The sequence below is a fragment of the Phoca vitulina genome, unplaced genomic scaffold (assembly GCF_004348235.1).
Source record: "Phoca vitulina isolate PV1807 unplaced genomic scaffold, GSC_HSeal_1.0 scaffold7, whole genome shotgun sequence".
Taxonomy (NCBI): Eukaryota; Metazoa; Chordata; class Mammalia; order Carnivora; family Phocidae; genus Phoca; species Phoca vitulina.
The window spans coordinates 68,945,205-68,971,404 of NW_022589710.1; the positions used below are offsets into that span (position 1 = coordinate 68,945,205).

At 43.6% G+C, this 26,200-nt stretch overlaps 1 protein-coding gene across 1 annotated transcript in view; it reads left to right on the forward strand.

Moving 5' to 3' along the window:
* Positions 1-25,906, forward strand: part of RCOR1 (REST corepressor 1) — a 115,073-nt gene extending 89,167 nt beyond the window's left edge. The window contains exons 4-12 of the mRNA XM_032405968.1: positions 2,304-2,356; positions 4,482-4,643; positions 5,361-5,479; positions 8,009-8,087; positions 10,935-11,129; positions 17,180-17,257; positions 17,495-17,552; positions 18,049-18,278; positions 21,668-25,906. Of these exons, the coding sequence (XP_032261859.1) occupies positions 2,304-2,356; positions 4,482-4,643; positions 5,361-5,479; positions 8,009-8,087; positions 10,935-11,129; positions 17,180-17,257; positions 17,495-17,552; positions 18,049-18,278; positions 21,668-21,709 (1,016 nt within the window). The 3' untranslated portion in view covers positions 21,710-25,906. The remainder of the gene's footprint in view (positions 1-2,303; positions 2,357-4,481; positions 4,644-5,360; positions 5,480-8,008; positions 8,088-10,934; positions 11,130-17,179; positions 17,258-17,494; positions 17,553-18,048; positions 18,279-21,667) is intronic.
* Positions 25,907-26,200: the final 294 nt, after the last annotated feature.

Here is a 26,200-nt window from a genome sequence, read left to right on the forward strand (position 1 = left end):
GCTTAAGGAAAGCATGTGGGAAGTTTTGAAAATGCACACGTTCCATTTTCATCATGCCCTACTGGCAGCTACTGGCATGCGCTCTGTAAAGGAGCAGGGTAGGTGGTAGAGAAGACGGGAGTCTAAAAACTGTGGTGGGAAGCCCTGTCCCCCTGATCGTGAAAGGGAACGAGAGCTGAGGACTATCTATATACAGTAGGGAGGCAGTCAGAGACCAGGCTGTAAGCAGCATCCTTTGTGCGAGCACATGGCTTGGTTTCTGAATTCACTCCAGACGAAAACATTGCGGGAGGACTTCTACTCTGCTGTTTTTCAGATAGGTGATGACGCAGCTTTACTGGGGAGAGCTCCTTCCTGGGAAGGTCAGGAAAGTTGCTAAAGGTAACACAGTTTAAACTGTAGTTCTTACTTATACATCACGCACCACTGTCTGTCAGCTCGTTTTGTCTAGAGACAGAGCCAAGACTGGACCTCCATCTTTCTTAACCACATCGCTAAGCTCTACCGCCTCTCACCTTGCTAGAAAAGAGCCTTTCTTTTCGGTGACACTCTACACATCACAGCACCCCTAGCATTCATTTAGCAAACTATTTAATCTCTGTTGGACATTGGGGACAATAAAAAGAATGAAAAATTGTATTTTTGCCAGTGGGTATCAGATGGTAATTCTTTGGCAAGTTGCAAGCCTCCCCATGTTTGAACTTACTGGGGTCACACCTTTAGGGCACCTGGTAGAGATACCAAGTGACTTCCCGTAAGTGGTTCTGATAGAATTCTTTCTTCCTTTGCTTTAGATTTGATTCCTCAGGCTAGTCTCCAAGAAAATCTAAAAGAGGTGTGATTTTTAAAGGTACCTAGTAAGAATACCTTGCTGTTTACAACATGGAAAATGTTCTGTCCAAACTTAGCTGCAACACTCGGAATTTTACTCTTCCTACCACCAGCTAATTTTTATGTTAGAAAGCAAAGAAGCAGATGAAAATAGAGTAGCATCCAAAGACTGCTTTGGTTCTGCATGTAATTTTTAAGCTAAATCTGGTTGGAGACCTGGGGACAGGCTTACTGGCCCTGCTGCTGACGGAGCAGATCGCGTCTGCCCCCTTGGCCGGCCTGTGCGGGCAGCTGCTGGCGGGTCACGTGACTGCAGGGGGGCCGCGCACGCGTCACACGTCCCTCACTCAGCTGAGGGGAGTAATAGCGTCTGGAAATGTGTGTGCTTGCAGAGTTGAGGTTGTACAGCAGAAGTTTGAGGTTCATTTACCAAATATCTATTAAAAGAAACCACCCTTAGAGCAGACCCTCTCCGGGGTTGACCCTCAGTTCACCGTAGATTGTTTTTCTCTTCTCCCCTGACATAGCCTTGGCTTGAACACACCTCATTACTTAGTTTTTATCATCTGACCTGCAGTCCATCCCTCAGGGTCTAGTGTGTTGCCGTGTGCATCTTGGTCTCCTCCAGTGTGCATCTCCAAGTCTGCCACACCTGGAGAGTGAGGCTGAGGGTCTCCAGAGAGAGGCACAGGCCAATGGGAAACTACTGTTTGTTTTAGACAGTTCTGTGCTAGTTGGGTTTTTTTTTTTAATTTTTTGTTTTTGGTGGTTGGTTTTTGTTTTGTTTTGTTTTTGCTTTTGGGGTTTTTTTGGGAGCCTGTGTTATTTTTTGTAATTTATCAAAAAAAAAAAAAAGCTATACAGGAATACAATGAAGTGTTGTTATTGATTGGTAGTCTCTTTTATTCCTGGAAAAAAGACTAGAAAATGTAGAGAGGAAGTAACTTTGGGGGTGTGTTAACTTCTCCTGGAGATTGAGTCCGTCAGTTTTCCTTGGCGTTACCCTTAGTGCTTAGAGTCGGCGCTTGTCGCCTCGTGTTGGGGTTTGGAAGCAAATACCAGGCGCTGCTTCGTGTAATTCATCTCTTAGATTTTTTTAATATGAAGATAAGTGGCTTGTTGTTCAGCTTTGGCTGAGACTAAAAACAAACCCCCAATTTTAATACTTCTTTTAATTATCTTTCAGAGTAGCAAAATAATATTTATCATAGGAAATTTAAGTAGAAGCAAGTTAAAAAAAAAAAAAAGGAAGAATCATAGTCTTCCCATCCAGAGCCAAGTACTGTTAATACTTGAGTATATTTTGAGCCATTCCTCTGTGGGATTTATATATGTAAGATCCGTAGTGGACTTTGTTCTTTATTTTTATTCCTGTGCATGGCAGGCCTGAAACATATATACAACTCTAGTGCTCCTAGACTGTTGTTTCCTGCCCCTCCGTTTGTTTATTGGCCTCTTGTCTTGTTTTTCAGTAGATGAATACATTGCCATCGCTAAAGAGAAGCATGGGTACAACATGGAACAGGTAATGACGTGGTTTTCTTTTGTTGTTCAGGATGAGTTTTTTATTTTTAAAGGGGGAGGGGTTGTAGCTAACCTGTTAAATTGTTTGTGTTCTGTGTGTTGAGTAGCAGTGCAAATTTTTGGTGGTCACTAGCAAATTGAGGCTCCAGCCCCCTTTTGTGCTTGAGATGAGTATTAGAGGAGCCTTTGGTTTGAAAAGCATCTGCGTCTTTCTGCGGGTTTGTAGATCTATGGCACCTGTAACTCCAGAGTAGCCCCGGGGTGCCCAGATACCTGGGCATGAGGCTTCCCTATTTGAATACATGGTGTGTTTGTCGTTTGTGTGTTTGTGTGTTGGCTTTTTTCCTGACCCCGTGTTGTCACACTCAGACCCACACAGACTCACAGTGTTTTCATATCAGTTCTTTTGAATCACTTTCAGGTTGTGAAATTGGACTAAGGTTTTCTTTTAAAAATTGCTTGGAACCTATTAATGAGAAATATATGAAATTAATTTTGCTCAAAGTGTGATAATAATCCTGTGTCAGCCTTATTTCTAATTACTGTTTTAAAAGTAAGTATATTAAGTTGGATTAGTGCTGTGGGCTTTGGCATTGATCTAGGTATTAAAACCTGTAAGTTTCTAGCATTTATCCTCATGACTGAGGGTACCACTAAGTTACATTATATAGAATTTGACTCCTTCTTTTAGCCCTGGTCTTACTTTTAATTATTCCACCCTGGTAGAATTTGTTAGGGAAGCCAATTACAATGAGATAGTTCCAGAATCTTTCAAAGCAAGAGATGTATGCTTTCTCTTTTTCCAAACCCTACTCATGAACTTCACGAAGTTGCTCAGATCACCAATTTTTTTTTTAAGATTTTATTTTTTATGTAATCTCTACACCCAATGTGGGACTCAAACTCACAACCCCGAGATCAAGAGTCGCATGCTCCACTGACTGAGCCAGCTAGGCGGCCCAAACATCACCAATTATAAATTCTATTTAGAAAGTGTAAAAATTACTCAGCAATTGGGCATCTGGCTGGTTCGGTCGAAAGGGCATGGGACTCTTAATCTCAGGGTTGTGAGTTTGAGCCACCACGTTGGGTGTAGAGATTACTTAAAAATAAAAATAAAACCTTAAAAAAAATTGGTGATTGCTAAATATACTTGTATGAATTTTTAAGGATTCTGATCTTCAAAAGTATGATCATTCTCACTTTGGAGTTATAGAAAGTTTTCTCAGGAAAAAATTGCTGAATTCTCTCTCTTTTTTCCACTTTGTCCCTCACCCATTTGAATATTTTCTCCCTTCTGAGCTACCAAAAAAAAAAAAACACCATAAAACAAAACTATTTTTGAGCTTTTTCGGCAAAAGAATAACAGAACGATTACTTTTTAAAAAAATTTTTAGGGGCACCTGGGTGGCTCAGTCATTAGGCGTCTGCCTTTGGCTCAGGTCGTGATCCCAGGGTCCTGGGATCGAGCCCCGCGTCAGACTCCCTGCTCCGTGGGAAGCCTGCTTCTCCCTCTCCCACTCCCCCTGCTTGTGTTCCCTCTCTTGCTGTGTCTCTGTCAAATAAATAAATAAAATCTTTAAAAAAAATTTTTTTTTAGAAGATTTATTTATTTTAGAGAGAGCGAGCGAGGTGGGGTGCAGAGGGAGAGAGAGTCTTAAGCAAACTCCATGCTGAGCATGGAGCCTGACATGCAGCTTGATTTCATGACCTTGAGATTGCAATCTGAGCCGAAACCAAGAGTCGGAGCTTAACCAGCTGCACCACCCAGGCACCCCCAATTAAGTGCTTTTATGAGTTACTTTGTCCTATTGTATATGGAGGCATTCGATTGTGGCCTTCTAAGAGCACAGATTTAGGGGCCACACTGCCTCTTCACCTACCTTCCACACTGGACCGTTGGCAAGGACTTAATTTCTCAGACCATCGTATTCTAATCTGAGAAGTGAGCATAATGGAACCTGCCTCACAGCCGCCCGCGTGTAGGCAGGCGTAGACCCCCTTAGTCACATGGCAGTCTGGTCTGCTTGCAGGGAAGCACAGGCTCTTCTTTTGCTAATCTCATTGCCATTTTAATGTTTCACTCCTGCCTTTGGTCTAAAATTTCACTGATACTATTTTTCTAGGCTCTTGGGATGCTCTTTTGGCATAAGCATAATATTGAAAAGTCATTGGCTGATTTGCCCAACTTTACCCCCTTCCCAGATGAGTGGACTGTGGAAGATAAAGTCTTGTTTGAACAAGCCTTTAGTTTTCATGGGAAAACTTTTCATAGAATCCAACAAATGGTAAGTAAATGAGACCACTGTATTTTCTCTTTTCCCCAGCCTCTCTTCACTGTAGCATACCAGAAGGGTAGGGATAACCCGCAAGCATGAATATTCTCATTTTTAATAAAGCTCCCTTTAGATAGTTCATACTTGCTGCGGGGTAGATAAGAGGCTTTACATTACAAGAGTGAATCATTTCCTAGCACTTCCCAGCTTGATAGCAGCTGTAACAGAAGCCCTCCTCCACCCCCACCCCCATCCCCATCTCTCTTGTTGGGACTCCCCAGATTAGTCTGATAGAAAGCTTCTTTGATGGTTGTTTGATGAGGTGGAGCATCATGGAACCCTATCTGCCTGGGGAAGGTTTGCTTATCTCTTATATTCTAGAAGGCTATTTGGTGGAGTCCTACTAGGAAAGCTTATTGGTGGTTACATGAGTGCTAAAATGAATTTTTAAAAAATAACCCGAGAGTTAGGCTAGAAACTTTAGGTAAATCCTTGGATTCATCTCAGACTGCTTTAGCAATCTTTCCTGGGCCAAGTGTCACTTCCAGTCACACTGCACTAGTTTGGAATGTATTGATAAGACTTCTCTTTGAATCTCCTTCTCAGAGAAAAGGGCTGTGACTTAGGACATTTCTGGGTGCGTGAGACAACCCTTAACCATACCTAATAAGCACATTTGATTTGGGAAGATTCGCTCTAAATCGAAACCAACTTAGTTTTTATGTTTAGCTTCCTGATAAATCTATAGCAAGTCTGGTGAAATTTTACTACTCTTGGAAGAAGACGAGGACTAAAACCAGTGTGATGGACCGCCATGCTCGGAAACAGAAGCGGGAGCGGGAGGAGAGGTCAGTGCCTGCCTGGAGGTGGTGTCTCCCCACATGGGGATCTCCTGGGTCAGTAAAATTGCTGAGAGCTGGTAGACGCACAAAGGAAAGGTTGAGTGATGGGTCTGCCCCAGTGCCTTCCTGCTGGAGCCACACGTACACAGATACTCTTCCTCTGATGCTCCTGAGCTGTGTTAACACGCGTTCTGTTCTGCAGATGTTTTTCTTAGCGCGCTCTTTCTGCCATTTAGCAAGCTTCCATTCTGAAAGAGCAAACTTTCCCACATATTCTTTCCTGCCCTGAAGGTGTCTCCTGTTAATAAGAAGGAATCTTGTTATTTCCTAGGTTGAATTTATTTTTTGATACATAAGATTTGCCATATTTTAATGTCTGATATGTTAAAAGATGACTGTACAGTTTAGATTTCCTTCATCCCTTTTTTGACCATCTGTTTTGTGTATGAGAGAGAGAAACATTTTATGATTTCTCCTTAATAAGGATCTACTTTTAAGAATAGCTTGGTGAGTAGGCTGCATCTTAGCCAGCACTCCCTTGGTCTTATAAATGGCACAGAGTAGTGGGCACAGCCCTGTGCTCACACGCAGAGGCAGGTTGGCATGTGAGCTCCAGAGGCTCTGGCTGTGTGCTCACAGGCGAGTTCACTCCACATGCTCCTTCCCCAAGCCTCACTTCCTCAACTCAGAATGAAGAAGCTCTAAGTCCAGAAGGCAGCGCATACACATACTGGTTTTTGTGTTAGGTTGGTGGGACTATAGGTGGCTTTTTAAAATTATGTTTTCCACATTTTCTGTAATGTTATTTTTAAAAATCAATAGTACAAGTAAAGTGAAGAAAGACTGTATGACCTCCATGGCCCCATTTTAAGAGAGTGTTTTATGATTTTAAATAGAATAACATGTGGGAACAAATTGGGAGTATGACTTTTGGAGAATTCGGATCCGTGGGCCCAGCTGTAAAATGGGGGCAGTGGTGGAACATCCTCAAAGCTCTCTCCAGCTGTAAGAGTCTGTAAGACTGTTGGCCTTGAGGCATCTGCATGTTGTGTGGTCTGCCGCAGAGATACCAGTGGGTCTGTTTTTGGGTCATTACTCTTAGTGACCAGAAGTGGCAAACACTACTGAATTTGTTTTTAGTGTTCCAGTAACTTTTGATTAAAAATTTTTACACCCATTATGTTTGGTCTCATTTACTTTTTATAAATTGAATCTATTACTATAGGCAGGTATACTCTACTAAGCTGAAATCAGAGTTAAATTAAAAAGTATCTGGGATTTGTTTTCCTTGTATGACATGGTAAGAGCATCGGCTGACACCTGTGTACTCCCTTTCCTGGTGCTTTGCATCAGCACCAAGGGTAGGAGACCAGCTGTGCTCCCACCTCCTGCGAGCACCTTCCCCGCTGTCAGGATGCAGACCAAGGAGGGCACGCCACATGGCGGTCGCACCAGAGAGGTTGTTGGCAATAGTGGGAAAGAATTTCCTCAGCCCCAGACCCATCCTCCTTTCAGACACTCTCCTCAGCCAGGGCGGGTGGGGAGAAAGGGTAGCATGGGCCCCGGGATGGATTCCTGAGACAGTGGGGACATTGACATTTGAACAGCTGACTGTTTTGCTGCCACCACTGTTGAGCTGGTCAAAACCGTGGGCAAACTAGGGCCAGCTACTTGACTTGTGTCATCCTTATTTTCTTATTTTTTAAAATAAAGGTCCTAACTACTACTAAGCTCTTTTAAAAATTTAGTAATACATGGAAGGCTATAAACAAAAGCATTTGAAGTACCATGTCAACACGAATGTTCTTATTTTTTTTTATTTTTATTTTAAGATTTTATTTATTTGAGAGAATGAAATAGAGCATGAGAGGGGGGAAGGTCAGAGGGAGAAGCAGACTCCCCGCAGAGCAGGGAGCCTGATGCGGGACTTGATCCCAGGACTCCAGGATCATGACCTGAGCCGAAGGCAGTCACTTAACCAACTGAGCCACCCAGGCGCCCCGAATGTTCTTTTTAAAATTAACCTAATTTGAAATACCAATCTCTGTAGGCCACCAAGAAGGCTCTCCCATTCTCACTTGTGTTGAGTTATGAGCATCTACTCATGGGACTTGCAATGGAGTTTTACTTGTTGGGGAGTTTGTTCCCAATGCAGTAGGACTCGATTCTTGAGCCATCTCCTGGTTACGTCTCAAGATCATATCCTAGCGCACCACAAACTAATTATGGGGCAATTACATAAGCGTCTTAAATTTGATATTTTCAGTGGAGAGTTGAGAAAAAGCATTTTACAGATATAAAGCAGTTAGAGACCTATTTTAATAGTTGTTTTTTTTTTTTTAATCATTTAGACCAAGAGAACTATGGAGTTGATATTATTTTATTTGAATTAAAAAAATTTTTTTTTATCTCCGCAATCTGAAAACTTACTAATTTTATATTAAATTTGTAATTAAATCAATTTATTGCTTATATTTGTATATTAAATAGAATTAGTACCAAATAATCTTTCAGTAACTTGTTCTTGTCTTCCAGTGAGGATGAACTGGAAGAAACAAATGGAAATAACCCCATTGACATTGAGATTGATCAAAACAAGGAAAGCAAAAAGGAGGTATTTTTTTTTCCCTAGTATTATTTAGGCAAATAAATTTAATTACTAGTTCCATAAGTAAAACATTCCTCTTACTCTTTAAAATATTAAGTGCTATGTATAAGGCATTGTGATAAGACTTTTTAAACAATACTAACTTTGCTTTATAGACCTTAGAATTTTGTTTGCCAAGAAACAGGAATAAAGGAAGCCCTAAAGGAAGTGAGAGTGTTATCAAGTAAGGATTTTGTCGCCACTGGGCAGCCGTCCTCACTGCCTTCTTCCCTAGGTTAGCGAGTGGTGGGGTGGTGTTGGTGAGGAACAGGTGAGGGTTTGGTTCCTCCTTTCAGCCCTCGGGGTCTCCTTCCTCATGATGGCCAGCTCCAGAGGTCTGCACAGTGGTTCTGGAGGAGGCTGGAGGGGGCTGGCAGGGACTCGGTGCAAGTGTTCCCGTTACTCAGAGCCAGCAGCATAGGTCATATGGCAACGAGCCTCACACATGGTGAATGTTTCATCTTTCACATCTTAAAAATCATTATGTCAGAGGATTCAAGAGACCCATGAATTCCTACAATTGTATATGACTTTTGTATATTTATAACATTTCTTTATTGTAAACTGTCCATTGAGAACGATGGGGTGTCTAGATGATCTTAGTAGAATCTTTTTGATTCTACTAACCTTTTGAAATGGGTTATAGTCTAAGGTTATTTTGCCCATTTATAACAATTAAGTAAAGCATATGTGGGATCCCTGAGGGCCCTCCAAGGAAACCCAAGGCTCCTTGGCACAGATTGGAAACCCTGCACAGCACAGCGTTACCTGCGGCAGGCCCCTGGTGGGCTAGTGATACAGTCCCTGGAGGAAAGGGCCTCGTTGTCCATTGGCGCCCTTTAGCTCCTCGGTTCAGGCTGGAGTGTCGCCTCCCAGTGTGGGATATGACTTTTATATGTTCATACAAGTGTTTTTCTGAAGACAGAGTCTTATAGCTATAGTTTCAGTAAAACCTCAAAGAATTCTCTATCTCAAAAGGTTCTAAAGTATGAGAACAGCTGTTTTAGACTGTTCTACGAAAAACAAAAGGGTCTGGACATACCTAAACTTAAAAATCACGCCAGTAATACATGATTTTTCTGGGCAAAGTAGGAGATCCAGTTAAACAAAAAAGGGAAAATGAAGATGATTCACAATATTATCATCCTTAATCACTGCTAACATTTGGGTGACTTCTTCCAGATGACTTCCTATGAAATGAATATGCCTATTTACATAACTTTGAATCGGTACTCACTTTAAAAAAATAAAATGGGATCTTAATATATAATATTTATAACCTTTTAAGTTTACTCTTTCTTGGACATGTTTTTATGTCAAATATATTTGTATACATAACTGTTGGTTTATCATACACACATTACATAATTCAGTCAAGTAATCTTAGGGGTTTTTATCGGTTTTCCCCTCTGCTTTTTGCTATTATAAACAATGCTGAAGTGCTGATCTCATGATTAAATATTAGTACACTGAATTTTTTCCATTGGAACAAATTTCTGGAAGTTGAATTGTTGGGTCAGGCTTCTTTTGGTATGCTGCTGCATACCACCAAACTGAAAACTGGTAATTCTTTCTGGACGGCTCTCTAGCCAGTGATTTATATGAATGCCCAAATAACAAGACTATTTTAATGGTTAGCTAAATTAGATTGTTTGGGAAATCAGATTGTACCTGCAATTTTTAGGAAGCTTTGTTTTGATGCATTGTTCTGTATTAGGCTCTTCAATGGAACATTTTAAATGAAAGAGGAAAGGCTTGATTTTACATTAATTTCTATAATTCTTATTTATATAGCACAATTTCTGATTAAAAGAGAAAAATGATTTATATCTTAAATTCTTTATGTACTAAAATGTTGTTAAAACAGACACATGGTCATTCGGTGATCTTTACTAAACAGCGTAGTGCTATTACAGACAAAGGTTATTGCCTCCTAATATTTTTATGTAGTGTTTATGACCACTTGTTCAAGACCTCATGGGCACCATCGTAATTACAGAGTCTGCTTATCTCAAGTGTTTTAAAATATGAAGTAAAAAAAACCTGAATGTATTCTCAGCTTCATCAGCAAATGTAAATATGCTAGGAAGATGAGATTATTAACAATTACAAAAACTTCTTCTTAAAATTGTTATCAGGAAGACAGTATCCTTTCCTTGCCAAGATTTTATTTCATTTCATTTCCACAGGTTTCGGTTTTAGAGAAAGCACTTAAAGAAATGAGCAGCAGTCATGCATTATAAAATGACAGCATATATTTTTGAGGCAAATTACACAGTTGCCCTAAAAGTTAAGAGTCATCCAAAAAGAGGTATATAAAAAAGTCACAGTTTTGTATGGAAGTTTATATTTTAATAAACTTCTATATAGATTTAAAGAATTTAAATGGATTTTTATATATGTGCTAAATCGTATTTTTCTCTTTTCTTTTTGTGGTCCCAAATCCATCTATTTTGCTAAGAACTATTAGGATTAAATAGCTCCCCATTCATATATACAAAGCACACCAGACGAGAATACAGATCTTTTTTCTTCCTGTATTACTGTAGTGAACTGAGAATGCCTATTGCCAGAGGCTTAGAGTGATAGAAGAAGGTTGTTTATACGGACCGCAGTGGATTCTACTTTGATGTGTTTAGCCAAAATTCAGTAGCCAATGTTTTTGTTAACTGCCTGTTTGTAGATGGTTATTATGATATGGCATGGTGTTTGTCTTCAGGTGTTTAGAGCCATGTTAAGGAAATATGCTTATTACTGTTCTTTTGGCATTTTAATGTTTTAGAGTCTCATTTATCAAATATGTATATCATGCAGGTGCCCCCTACGGAGACAGTTCCTCAGATCAAAAAAGAGAAGCATAGCACACAAGCTAAAAATAGAGCAAAAAGGAAACCTCCCAAAGGAATGTTTCTGTCCCAAGAAGACGTGGAGGCTGTCTCTGCCAACGCCACGGCTGCTACCACGGTGCTCAGGCAGCTGGACATGGAGCTGGTCTCCATCAAGCGGCAGGTACCGTGGCCCGTCCTGGGTGCCAGGGCCTTTGTGTGTCACTCACCTAGCTGTGCTCGTCACAGATCTCCAGAGGGCTTTTGTTTCTAAGGAATTGGACAGAAGATCTTGGGTACTGATCCGTTGGTGTTCTTTAAATTAACTTTGAAATTGAAGATTTATATATATAGTGTGTGTGTGTGTGTGTCAGTGATTTTCACAGTGTAAGCACACCCACCACACAGCCACCCTCTTGATCAAGAAAAGAAACGCTGCCTCCCAAGGCCTGTTCATTTCCCCTTGTAGCCCCTGCCCTTCGGGGACTCAGTGCTGCCTCCAGTGCTCACTAATCTCCCTGTCACCCATGACCCACCTTCTTTGAGTAGCTGATCGCTGGTCTGCTTTTTAAACCACACATTATTTATCCATTTTTTGATTTTTATATAAACAAAATCATATGATGTGGTTTCTTTTACACCCGATATTCATTCAACATATGAGATCCGTCAGGATGGTATAGAGCCGTAGATGTTGTTCTTTCTCATTACTGTGTGAATACCCTGTGGCTTACCCATTGTACTACTAGTAGATGTTTTAGGCCATTAACAGATAATACTGATACATTTTTTTATGTGACTCTTGGTGTTACGTGTGCACCTTTGTTGGACACGCACACGAGAGCAGAGCTGCTGAGTCACAGAGTACGCGTATGACCAACATTTTATTTCATTTTTTCTTCTCTTTCCTTGTCTTCTCCTCTCCTCTCTTACTTTCTCTTGAGGGGAGGGGTTATGCAGAGGGAGAGGGAAAGAGAGACTGGAGCAGGCGCCCTGCCCAGCACAGAGCCTGACACGGGGCTCGAGCTCACGGCCCTGAGGTCATGACCTAAGCCAATACCAAGAGTCAGATGCTTATCCAGCTGAGCCACCCAAGGGCCCCTGTCCAGCATTTTCAAAAACAACTCCCAACAGTTTTCCAGGGTGGTCATGTCGATTTATGTGAGTTTGGTTACACTACATTAGGCCTGCTAAGTGTAGCACTGTTGACATTGGGGCTGGGTAAGAACTTGTCATGAGGAGCTGTCCTGTGCGTTGTAGGATGTTCAGCAGCATCCCTGGCCTTCACCCACGAGGTGCCAGTAGCACCGTGGCCCCATCAGTTGTGCCAGCCGAAACGGCCTCAGGCGTTGCCTAATTATCTCCGCCCACCCCGGGTGTGGGGGCAAAATTACTTACTCCTTCCCATTCTGAGGTTTGCTTGCCTTTTCACCCTCTTAATGGTTCATCTTTTGATGAAATTTTTTATTTTAAGGTAGTCCAGTTTCTCATTCTTATCTTTTATGGTTAGTGCTCTTAAGTTAAGAACCTTTCCTAGGGTTATGAAGCTGTTCTCCCGTGCTATCTTGAAAGTGGTGTTTTGCTCTTCGCATTTTGATCTTCAGTCTGTCCGGAAATGTTTTTCTGTGTGTGTTTTACATGTAGGGTTGACATTTGTGTTTCCATGTGGATAGCTAGTTAACAGTAATGTTGATTGAAGACTATCCTTTTCTCACCTCAATGCATTAGGACCTTTGTTTTGAATCCCATGTCCATATATGCATGATCTGCTTTGGGGTTTTCTGTTGTTACTCTGGTCTGTGTGTCTATTCTTCACCGATACTATCCTGCCTTCATTATACCTACCTTACAAATCTGAGTATCTGGTCTAGATTGTAAGTCCTCCAAGATTGTCTGTCCTGGCTCTTTGTTTCCATAGAAAATTTAGATTCACCTTCTCAGTTTCCAGAAGAATAATAATTCTAGAATTTTTATTGGGATTGTATTGAATGTATAGATCAAAATAGAGACTTAGCATTAAACTGGAGAACTCACCCGGGACTCACGAACATGATCTGCCCCCCACCAACACAGATCTGTAATTCTCGGTGTTGTGCTGTTTCTGCGTCCAGCGCTTTGTCAGAGTTACCCTAGATGTTTGGTACGTTATGATGCTCTTGTAAAGGATACTGTTCTTAAAATTAATCCTTTTCTAATTACTTATGTCTCTCTTGAGGAATGGCTCGTCATTTGAATCTGATTTTACACGGTACATTTCAACTGCAGATTGAATCGAGTAGCCTAATGTCCTTTCGTTAGTGTTCCGCCCCTCCCCCATCCTTTTCTCTCTGGAATTCAGAGCCAGTTGTGGTGGGCTGATGGTTTACTTTTAGTTTTTGCTGCTTTTGACTCGTTGATCTTGATGGTTCCATGGAAGGTTGAATAGGAGGCCAACCATCATTCCACAGATGAGAGGAGGGGGCTGTGGGCCGGGTCTGTCCCCTCGTGTCAGGTGGCAGCCCAGAACAGGACCAAGTGTTCTGTGCAGGCAGAGGCCTGGCTTCGAGTCTTGGCTGCTGGCACGGTGCCGCACCCTCTTCTTAGGAGAATCACTTAATCTTTCTGGGCCTCTTTTCAAATGAGGAGATTAATCCTTGCCTGCCTGATCTCACCCCGGCTGTCGGAGGGCTGCTGCGTGAGGGAGCGTTTTAAGCTCTGTCTGTGCTGGAAGAGCTCTCTGACTGGGGCTGTGAGCTCCCACATGCACTGTCATCTTCCTGTACAAGGGGCCGCGTTTCCCCCTCTGCTGAGCAAGTCCCTAACGCTTGCCATTCAACGTTAATACATGGAGGAAAGAAAAGGAGCCCCTTCTTCCATGGAGGTGTGACTGACAGTGCAGTCAGGTACATCGGTCTTTGGTTTCACAGCCAGGGTCGGGAGCGGGGGTTTTTTACTGGGAGGTAGCTACTCCGAGTTCACACTGAATAGAGAGGGTTACATCTCCAGGGAGGAGACGGTTTGTTCACCCCCCACAGCCTGGCGGGGCTACTGCCAAACGCACTTGCCGACTCAACAGTGGCACCCAGTCCACACCCTGGACATGCTCTCTGGATGCCTCCCTGTGTGGTGGGGTATCAGGGAAGGGCTCGCACGAACATAGCAGAAAACCTGACTAACAGCAGCTTAAACAATTCAGAATTTATTTTTATCAAATAGCAAGAAGTCCCAACGTCAGTAGTTACTGGCATCAGCCCGTCTTTTCAGTGGTGTTGTCGAGGACCCAGATTCTTCCACATTTTCTCCTCTGCCATTCTTAGTGTCCTGGCTTTCGCCTTGCTGCTCTCTCGCAATGGAAGCTTCAGAAGCCATTCTGTGGCCTGCACATCTGCGCTCAGGGCGGAGGAGGGGCTGGAGGCGGAGCCAGCCCATCTGCCCTCCTAGCAGGAGAAGCTTTTACCTTCCCGGGGGGCTCCTGTCCTTTGTGCATGCCAGAGCTCTGCAGAACGGCTCCTTCTAGCTCCGAGGAAGACCCCCAGCCTCTATGGACGATACCTGTGAGAGGGGGACTGGGGAACAGACGTCTGTTAGATTAGCGACCGCCCAGTGCCTGGTGCATTAGTTCTCCTGGGTGGAGGGGAAGACGGTCACACAAGAAAGTAGAAAAGCCCCGTACAGCTGGGAGGTCTAGGTAAGGCACCAGGCCAAGTCAATGGCTTTTTTTGTTTTTTTCTTTAAATGCTGATTGCTTTCTTATCGTATTTCTTAACGCAGCTCATTGCCACTCTGACTTCCAGGTAGCATGATGTTGGCAGCCAAACCCTATCCTTATTCTGGTAGTAAACACTGAGTATTTCTAACAAGGCAAATACATTAGGAAGAGAGGTGAAGGTTAATGAGAATTGAGAGCTAACTTTTAGTTCAGAATTTGTGGATGTCTTGCTGTGTAGTCACTTACGTAATCTCTGTGATGCTTTATTGATTTTTAAAGAGAAGATGCATGTGGCAAATAGGTTGGTCTCCTTAGAAACACGTATGTTACTTAATCACAATGCAATATATCCCCAGTTTTATACATATGTGAACAACAAGCTGGAGCAAATAGAATAACATATTTAACTGGCGTGCTTGGCAGCATCGAGTATTCTAGATTGCTGACTTTTGAGAATTCGCTAATTCCCTGTCACAAGTTTCTAGGTCTAGTGTTTAGCCTAAGGAGAGTTCAGCGGACATAATCTTGAATGTCTTACAACATTTTATGGGTGGTTGGTGCCTGAGAGCTCTGAGCAAGTGTCTAAGACCCTGCTGTTTGATCGGGTAGCCAGTAGACACACATGGTCATTTAAATTCAAGTTTGGATGAAAGTAGAAGACATGAAAAATTCGATTCCTTAGTTGCATAAGCTCCATTTCAGGTGCTTAGTAGTGACATGTGGCTGGCGGCTCCCGTGTCAGGTAGCCACGGCTGCAGAATACTGCGTCCAAGAACATTCTGTGAGGTAGTGCTGCTCTGAGAGCTTGGCGTCACCGTCCCAGCAACTCACTGTGAATCAATTTCTGGTACCAGTTTATTTTATTTGACTTGTACCTTTTCAAAAATTCACTAAAGCAAATTTCAGTAAATCAGGGTCCTCAGTTTTAGTTTTACAGTAGAGTAAATTTTGTGCACATTTCCTATATTTTTCTTTTCGGTTGTTTCTATGTTCTGATTTGCCATTAATAGAAAAAGATTTGGCGTAGGCTGTATTTCTGGTAGGCTTTAAGGCCCTTATGAGTGGCAAACAGGCTCACTTTCTGGTCCCTGATAGCGCTGGTCTTACTTACTGGGCCACTGGTCCCCTGTACATCTCCACCCCGTTTTAAATCTTTTAAACTTTTTTTTTTTTAAGATTTTTTTTATTTATTTATTTGAGAGAGAGAGTGAGAGAGAGAGAGAGAGAGCGCAAGAGGGGGTAGGGTTAGAGGGAGAAGCAGACTCCCCGCCGAGCGGGGAGCCCGATGTGGGACTCGATCCCGGGACTCCGGGATCATGACCTGAGCCGAAGGCAGTCGCTTAACCAACTGAGCCACCCAGGCACCCCCGTTTTAAATCTTTTAGAAGAAGTAAAACATAGGAAAGGAAATGCAAAACTAGAATTCTGTGAACCGTAAGTATTTGAAAATGAAATTTTCTTCTAAGTATAAAAAGATTTGTAGAGGAGAGAATTATTAAAGTGTCCATGAGACCGTGTCCTTCACCACCATCTCCGCTAATCTCCCGTCCCTCCCCTACCCCTCGAAGTCCTGCTTTTCTTTATTTGTCTTAATAAGGTTGCTGCTTCCGAGGGCACCTTCTGCTCATGAGTGTCTTTGAGGTTTTATTTGGGAAAATGAATTTGTTTCTCCCCTTGCTTTTTTTTTTTTTTTTTTCTTTTTTTGCCCATGGGATTATTCAGAAAGGAAAAACCCTAGGGTCAGAGTCCCCCCCCTGGTGCTTCACCTGGAAATGCCTCTGCACGTAGGGCTGAGCGGGAAGGGCCCATTCCCATGACCCAGCTCATTCAGGAGTCCGTGCAGAAGTCAGGAGGAGCCATGGATTGATTCAGTGGTTGGTGGTGTTTGTGTCTTTCTTTTGATTAGGTATGAGCAGTGAAAGATTAGGTGCACCAAATCCAAGCAATAATGTGGAAAAGAAAATCTGTGAGAAAGTGAAGAATTACAGTTGATGAAAATTAGGCTTGTGGGAAACTGACATATTGCTTTCTTTTTTCTTCTCGTTAAAGAAGGCTGCACTGTGGGCTTCTGCCCTGTGTGGCGCCTGGACGGACAGTGCTTGGGGCTCCAGGAGTCTGCACTACAGTCCTGCTGCAGAGCCCGTGCTTCTTCTCTTCAGCCCTGACTCTGCCCCCTCTCCTGCTTGAGCTCAGTTCTGTGTGGCGGGAAGCCCAGGCATTGCCTCTCTTTTGTGTCAGACTCCAGATATGCTCCTCAGGGGATGAACTCTTACGAAATTATGAGTTAGGACTGTGCACACAGGAGCCCTTTCACCGCCATGCCCTCCTTCTTGTCCCTTGTATGCTGCTCTAAGCAAGTCAAAGCATCTAGTTAGATGCTCTGAAGGGATAATGTAGGGACCTCAAATCTTGGCTACCATACAGATCTGGTACTTCTTTGCTCTTGGTTTTTTGTTTCTTTTACTTTTTTTTAGTTTCGTTTTCATTTCATACCTTTATAAAAGTTTTTCATTTTTAAAATTAAAATACTTTCTTCTTTCTCTTAGATTCAGAATATTAAACAGACAAACAGTGCTCTCAAAGAAAAACTTGACGGTGGAATAGAACCATATCGGCTTCCAGAGGTAGGATTACGTTGACATCATCTTAGAAGTCATAACCAAGTTTTATGTGCTAAGAATTTAATGCCTATATAATACATCTCCAGTATACATCCCATAGAAAGAAAGGTATAGACACAATATTGAAAACCTAGTTGATGTTGAAATTCTGATAGGAAAAAAAATAAGATTCATTAACTCTCGTAAGGACATACGCACGTGTAGATGCATTATGCTCATGTGACTCATTTGGATATGCAGGTCATTCAGAAATGTAATGCACGTTGGACCACAGAAGAGCAGCTTCTTGCGGTACAAGGTATGGGGAGTCCTTCTTGTGGGCTTGCAGCTCTGGCGCCTTTAAGAAAAGTCATGCCTCACCCCATTCCCATCCCACCACTTGTGGGAGTGTGTTGGGTTCTGAATGGTCGGAAAGTACAAAACCCCAAAAGCAGCAGGTTGTCAGAATTTTACAGTTGGGCGGTATTCTAGTCCTGGGGATCCTGAAAAGAAGAATGCAGAATGTCCATCGCCACAGGATGCTGGCTGGGTGACTTCAGGTATCTTGGGACAGGTGATAGAAGGTGCAGATTTCTGGATGACAGGGTCATACTGGACTTCTTAGATCAGTCATCTACGAAACAGATCTACGTTGCTGCTTTTTCCCACTGGTATAATGCATTAAGATAGTGCCTGCTGTTAGAAGCCCCGTATGTTTTCTTATCTAGATAAAGGAAGGGGTAAGTCTCAGTTGTGTGGGTTTTCAAAGTTGTTTTTCCCCTATATTGAAAAACAATGCTCTCTTACGTCCTTAGCCATCAGGAAATATGGCCGAGATTTTCAGGCAATCTCAGATGTGATTGGGAACAAATCAGTGGTACAAGTGAAAAACTTTTTTGTAAATTATCGACGCCGCTTCAACATAGATGAAGTTTTACAAGAATGGGAGGCAGAACATGGTAAAGAAGAGACCAATGGGCCCAGTAGCCAGAAACCTATCAAGTCCCCGGATAATTCTATCAAGATGCCTGAAGAGGAAGACGAGGTAAATCTGAAACAATAAGATCGCTGCCAGGTTCATGCTCGATATTTGGTTTCTTCTTTGATGGCCTTTCTCAGCTGTAGAAATATTTTTAGCTCTCAGCTCTGTCAGTGACTTGACTTCTACCTATAAATACCATAATGTGAGTGTTGACGCCAGTTAGTTTTTGGTCACTAGGTAAATTATTCACATTTTAATTGCTGTACAAATTCTTAGTTCCATCCTGGTTTCCTCCAGTCACAGTATATTCCACATTACCAACATTCCTCAGATCAAGTAAGAACTCAGCCATAAAACAGTTAGTTGGAAGTGCCTTGAACAGCGTCAGTCACGCTCAGTCATATAAAATGCACTGTCATCTCAATGGGAGGTTAATGAACTTACTGGTAAATCGGCGCAGCTGGCCAGCCAGGAGCTCCTAGGTCTGGCTCTGCTGTCCCAGATCATCCAGACTTTGATGCTGTTTGGGGCTAATGGGTTTACATATTGATGGGGACAGTTCCAGGTTCTGTGGTTGGCTGGACCTTCCAGGCTGGAGGCTGACGTTCTGGCCGTCTCCAGGGTAGCTGCCCCCATCTCCTCTGCCGGCTCGGCACAGCTTAGGCAGCCAGATCAGTGAGGCCGCACGGCCCCCTCGGCTGTCTCCCTGCTTCCTGGGACAGGGCTGCGGCCTTTTCCCTCGCTAGTCTGGCCGGCCCTGCTACATGTATTTACCCCCGCTCCCACAGAGGAGGAGAATGGGGCTAGACAGAGGTAAGAGTTCATTGCCAATCACTTGACGTTTGAGTTTGTTCACTCACACGGAACTCCAAGGATTAATTGAGCTTTACAGGAAATTTTACTTTCTCATCAAAGCCTCTCCCAGACCATGCAGGAATGATTTGCAATTACCTAGTTTGTATTGTCTGTGCTCCCCCTTTACTCTAAGAGGCTGGTTATAAAAGCTGCCCAGAGGCCCCCCTCCTGACCTGAGCACACAGAGTGCCTCACGAGGGAGATCTGCACCCCCCCCGCCATGCCATAGATGGAGCGCTCCGTGCCTCTGCACCAGTGTGAAAGGCCACAAGGTACTTCATCTGTCAGAAGGGGGTTAAAACATCCTCACTTTGTTAGACTCTTTAGAGCTTTCTACCAGAAAATCTTTGTAATAAGTGTACAGAATTTATATTATCAACAGTGTGAGTGTTTTCCTGAGCCACACGCATGCATGGCCCAGCCTGAGACCCTGGAACCTGGCAGCGTGTGAGCAGAGAGAAGGGGTTTGCAGCTTTGAGCAGTAATTCTTGCCCCAGTGCTGGTTGCCGCCTTAGCAGCAAATTAACTTCCCTCACGTCCTGCGCTCAGGAAGCACTGAAAGGTGAGAATCACCAGGGAAGGACAGCTTCCATGTGTGTTTTTCAGCTTTAGTCCCAGGAAGCAGAAATAATAGGAAACTCTAGCTTTCTTCTTTCTTCAAATTTAATCAAAGTGGGCATTGGCAGGGTTAGCCTAAAAAATGTGGTCGTAAATTTGGGACCAAGGGCCATCACCAATGGGATGGCATGTGAGTTCTTTCCCATATATTTTCCTCCCTTTTCTTAAGCCTGGTTCATTCACTGACAGTACGTTTTTTTCTTTGTAGTCCAGAAGGGCCATTCTTCATGGTCCATTCACCATGTTGATTGCACATCAAAATATACGCACATAATTCTCTTCCCAGTCTCTGGGAGCATTGGCTCACCCATGACCACATTTCCCACCAAGCAGCACATCTTCATGTCTCTCTGGTGGTTGATCTTCCATGTGTCTGCCCACCCTTCTCTTCAAAACCAGCACTATTACCTGACTTCTCTTTAATGTATGATCTTTATGTTGTCTGTAAACATTTTCACCTCCTCAGTCATTTAAATCCCTGCCATCGCACACCTTACTTCCTTTTCTTTGGCTCCTTCCTTCCTTTTCTTTCTTAATTTACTTATTTAAGAGAGAGCAAGAGTGATCACAGAAGGAGAGGCAGAGGGAGAAGCCGACTCCCCGCTGAGCAGGGAGCCCGATGCGGGACTCGATCCCAGGACTCTGGGATCACGACCTGAGCCGAAGGCAGACGCTTCACTGGCTGAGCCACCCAGGCGCCACGGTCCCTTCCTTATGCTCCTTGTCGTACCGGCCTTCCCACTCTACCACCCTGCTTGTCTCTTCTCCGTATAGCAGTTTGCAAAAGGAAATCATTCTGTACAGGGACCAGCTGCTTCTCTGTGTCCATGAGGGGCCTGAGGGAACTTGTTAGAATGCTGGTTTAATTGTCTGTCTAGTCAGTGCCCAGAACTGGGTGCCCCTGTAATTTCTCGTTCTTGTGTAGCCTGTGGATTCCAGCAGCTAAGAAAGAGGTCTGCTAGTGTCCTGTCCACCCCTTCTGCCCTCAGATTTTATGTGTTAAATGTAGCACAGACAGGGAGGAGGGAGGACATCAGAATTGCCAGAAGTTCCAGTAACATAATGGCCTGTTAGCTGTAGGCTTTATTTCCTTCAGGGCTGAGAAGGGAAGGCAGCCCACGGGTTTTGAGCTTTTGAGATTCAGAGTTCTCTGAGGTGGACAAGGATGCAGTACAGAGCAGGGGTGGGTGCGTGTCAGAACGGGTGATGGGGATGCTAGACAGGACCGGCTCAGAGGTAGAGTCTCCCTTAAAGTTACAGAATGGCTTGAGTGCGTTACTAGTGAGGAGAAATCTCCTGACCTAACTGTTCTCATAAATTGTGATATCGCCCGAAGGAACCGCAGTTTTCAGATTTGGGGTTCATAACCCAGTGGTTTCCCTAGCAATAAGAGCAACATCATGAGGGTAGCAATGAGCACTAAGATACCTTGTAACTTTCTGGTTTGGGTCTGGGAGTCCGTTTTAGTTCAGAAATGCCTTTGAGGCTTTTAAAGAAGATCCCGCAATCTTGGCTCTCCTGTGTGTCGCTGTGTCCCAGCGCGGGCCAGTGGCTGTTGGTTGAGTGGGGAAGGTGCCACGGCTTCCCTCCAGCCAGTGCTGACACGCCTGAGTGCTGCCTTTGGCCACGCACTGTGCTGACAAGCCCTTTCCAGGGGTTTTATCTGATCCTGCGAAGTAGACGTCACTATTGTGTCTATTCTGCAGATGAGGAAACAGAAATTGGAAAAGAAGTAACTCATCCAAGGATCCACATCTAGAAAGTGGAAGAGCCAGGATTCGAGCCTGAGATATCTGGCCATGGAGGCTGCCCCCTTAACCTTGCCTGCCGTGCCCAGGCCCTGCCCTTAGGAACACGCGTGCGTGCGGGATAGACAGGTGGCCCACACCCTCTCGCCCTGTCTCGCCACACCAGAAGTAGCGGTTTGCAGTGTTTACCTGCTCTTTGATTTTTTTTTTTCTTTCCCCTTTTCTCCTCAGGCTGCTTCTGTTCTTGACGTCAGATACGCATCTGCTTCATGAGAAACTCTGGTAGCTTTGAGCACTTGGTATGGACGACTGTGTTATCCAGGATATCAGGTATTACAAGACATCACCTAGCCATCTGCATCACATCTCTGTGGACAAGCAGCTATTACCAAAAAAGGCATACACTTCCAGTCCTGTGCTCCATCTGCCTTAATTCTGTGCTCGTTCCTCCATGTGGCGCCACTTCCCAGAGAGCCCCTTTGCATCTCTCACACTCTGCCTCAGTGCTGGGGAGTCTTCATGGCCTGCACGCCTCCTGTGACTCTGGGGACCCCTCCCCAGTCGAAGCTCCTGAGCCCCACCAATGGCAGCTCTGCCCAGTCAGCAGCTTCTTCAAACAGGTAGTCCACTTGGAAGGCACGACTCTGTTCCTGCATGGCCTGCAACTTCTACTTTGTGCATAATGTAATTTTCAGAGTGACTGTGACCCTGTTGGCCTTTTAGAAAGTTTCTCTTGGTCTTTTCTGAGGCAGCCACCTAAGTGATATCATGCTTCTTTGGAAATCACAGTATACTGGCAGACTGCATTATAACCTCCATTGTGCCAAACATCCTGAGACAGCTCACATTTCCCCAAACGTTGGGTGTAATTATGGTTTGTAAATTTATCTGGCTTAAATCTCGCCCTTCTCCCTTCCCAAGTGGTAGAAAGCTCATTCACAGCAACTGTCCTTGGACGCTAGCTTAAAGGGAACGTGGACCTCAACACTTTCTGCCTTCAGCTTTCAGCATTGTAATCCCAGGACGGGAGCCAACCCTGTCTTTTTGGATCCCCCCACCCCACCATCCAACTCCAAGAGATGCGGTCCATACCACTGTACCTGGTGCTTGTGCATTGGAATTGGTGCCTTCTCCTTTTGGCAACCATGTTATCAACCCTTTTTCTGTTTTAGTGTCTTATTTCTTCTTTAAAGTTTATTGCTTGCCAAAGATAACATCACTGAGATTAGGAGACAGGGGAGAAATTGCTGCAGATTCTGACAGAGTGCAGATTTTAAATGTCAGGTTAGCTCAATAAAGGGTATTAGAATAGCTGGTGAGGGTTTTATAAAAGCTACACATTGTGTGTTCCCCGTTCTGTTGGTATGCCTGGCCTTCTACATCTCACTCCATACAGCTTTTTTTGTCCTTCGTGTACTGACATGATCATATAAACACCATTCTTTCTCTTTTAATATTATAGTACAGGACAGAGAAGTGATCAGTTTATCGGCTCTAGTAAGACCAAGACGAAAAGAAACCATGTACAAAGTGGTCTGTAATGCCTTTTGGTTGGACTGGGAACAAGTAAATGTTTCTAATAAATGTTCTGAGATTTCCAGAATCACTTATTCTCGTACCAGACTCTGGACCCGCTGCGGGGCTGAGGGATAGACTGTCAGACTGCGTTCTCGCGTAACCTGTGTCCCGCCCACGGTCAGTCCAGCCTGCACTAAATATGTTGAAGGAGCTTTTGTTGTTGTTGTTTTGCATCATTTAAATATTTTTCCTGCTTTCAATACCAAAAAGAAAAAAAATGCAGATGCTTTAAGGCACAAACAGAATTCTTAAGAATTTAAAATATGCAATTAAAATTTGATGTGTTTTGACTCCCAAGCACCTTGCCCCCCTCCCCCCCACTTTTTTTAAAGTCAGCTGATTGTCTCTTTAGGAAGAACGTCAGCTAGAAACCTAGACTGTTTGGATTTGTATGTTTTTAGAAATCTGGAGAAAGGTCATTCACAAGGGGAGTAAAATGGGACTTTCCCGACTTTTGTCATCTTGTCCCTTCACAGGGAGTCTGTGGGTCTGGTAAGAGCGTGTGAAGAACGGCATCTGAGGAGGCCAGAGGGCAGTCACAGCTCGCTGCTCCTACCTAGACGGGGTAGCCTAGTAACACTAGTCATGAGGTAGGGTTTGTTTGGGCTCGTATCCTAAGCCTGCTGTGTGATTGGAAAATGGCAGGTAAACCATGGAGAGGAGGTGGCAAAAGTTTTGCACATCGCTTAAAGGGGACACTAGGCAAGAAGCGAGGCCGTAGGTTCTCTTTGCTTCTCAAGGCCTCCTTCCTCTTTATGGAAGCAGCAGGCAGTTTGCTGCAGTGGGTCTCGTTCTGCCAGTAGATCTGTTCCTCTGCGTGCCCGGGCACTTCTCCCTCTGGCAAGGCGTGAAAGCCCCATGCTGGTTCCTAGGGAGCGGGGCAGGCAGCGCGGCAGGGGCGCCGGGCCCCTGGGTGTGTTCTGCACCTGCCGCTCCTGTGCTCGCCCGGTGCTGAGGAATCTGCTCCAGTACCCGAGGCCGCCACAGCAGCCCGGCTCTGGCTTTCTCCACCAGAAGGGGGCGCCGTCGTTGTCATTGGCCAGAAGGAAGAAAGATGGCTGTCTTTGCCTGACTCCCTCGTTGTAGTTTCAAGCATAACGTAGCACTGTGTTTTAAACTGTTTCATTACACTGTCTTTGCAATGATGTTGTAAATGCAAGAAATCACTTAGCTTTAAAAGCTGAGTGATTGATCTTATTTATGTGAAGCCCCTTTTTTAACATATCAAGACTTCGGTGCATCAGCAGGTCGTGTTTGGATGTATAAGGGTCCACGGTGACAGCTGCTGCGGATGTAATGTTCACTTAAGCTTTGTCTTCTTAAGAATTGATCCATGTGAATGTCATAATTATATATATATTTTTGTGGAAAATTTCTCCTAAGTATAAGTTATTGTGCAAAATATAGTACCATTGAAGCAAATGATAGTTTAACTTTTAGTTTAGAAATCCTAAAAGATATAAATTGTACTGCATATGCATTAAAAGTTTGTTCTATTTAATTTTATGTAGGTGTGTAAAGTGTTAGGTAAAAATTGTTTTCACTTATCCATTTAAACACCTTGTTACTTGAATACTGTGCTGACTGGTCTGAACCAGCGATCGACCCTGTAACGTAGCTGTTTTCACCAGGAGGCCGCGCCTCGGTTGTGCTCGGCCGGGTGCTGGGGCTGCGGGGCCGGCAGTTAGTGCAACACGCCCACCGCGTGGTCTGGGGCTGCTTGTGCCCACCAGGACACCAGTTCCTCAGAATGGGTTTCGATAGTTTTTAACCTATACAGCCCTTCGATGGTCACCAACCTCTCTAATCAAAAAATGAAAATGAAAAAATTGTTGCGTTTTACAAGCTTACTGTGGTGGACTAATTAAGCAGTTGTTTCCTGTGTATAAAAGTTCCCTCAGACACCACACACCACTCTAAGTGTGCTCACTGTCACTTTAAATTTCAACTATGCCCTATTTTGTCTTTCTAAATATCAGATGTACTATTGGTATAATTGCATACCAAAAATAAGCCAAACAGTGCATTACACTAACTGGATCCCTGCTTAAACGGAGCAAAGGAAAGACGGAGCCAACTCAGACGAGAGCCTCGTTTCCTCTCTCGTCCAGCCTGTGTCTAAGCCCAGTGACCCAGGATCCAAGCTTTCAGTATCGAGTGAAACTTGGCTTCACGTTGACTCAAGGTAGTTAGCTAATCTGAATCTAGTGATCTTGTGCAATGCTCAAAAACAGATTCTCTCTCCGCCCCTCCCTGGGTCCCTGCAGCTTTCCCTCTTACACTAAAGCACAATTGCGGCCATGTTACAATTCAGAAGAAGGAAGGTCAGTAGAGTCTATGCATGTCGTGTGATAATGAGTGTTTACAGTCACCTTCTCCGAAAACTAAAATTTTTACTGGAGTGGATAGTATTCCATTACGTAGACCTATCAACTTTGCTAAGTGCTTTTTAGATTGCTTAAAAATTTTTCAAGATTTTAAAAGATGTATAAGGTTAAGTTTGCAAATATAATGGAAATGCTGTATATCTTTTGAAGTGATAAAATCCATGTTGGAATTTTAAAGAAAATACGTTGTAATAATGCTGTTGTAAGTAATATTTTAATGTCTCTTTTTGCCTGTTTTCTATATCAGCACACTCATTGTGGTGAATGTTCATAGCATTATAATTGCTTAGCCATTGAATGATAACATTTGTTAGTGGAGATCGAAAAATTTATTTGTGAAATTCTGCAGAATTCATTTTTCTATTTCTAATATTTGCTGAAGTTAAATAAAAAATTTTCAAGCCATTGATGTAATAAAATATGAGACAAAACCATTTTCTGCACCCTCCCCTTTCCATCAAAGCAGTGCTCCGCGCTAATGCGTAGTGGGGTTTGCTTTGGGCCTTGGGGTTTCAGAGCGTAGACGCCCCCCAGAGCTACACCCTTGGAAGCAGCCACGCGTGCCTTCTGTGTTTAGCCTTCGGCTCTCCTTGAACTGTTTTTTTTTTTTTTTTTTTTAAATTTTAATGTACGATGAACTTACAGTTGGGACCAAGTTGAGGTACATGAATTCATAAAAGTTGGCAGCTGTTGAGGGCTTACATTTTGAAGTTCAGTGAGAGGACATTTTTTTCCCCATTAGTGGTTTTTCTCTTTTCAGCGTGACCAGGCTTGACACCTGGATGCTGGCCTCTGCACG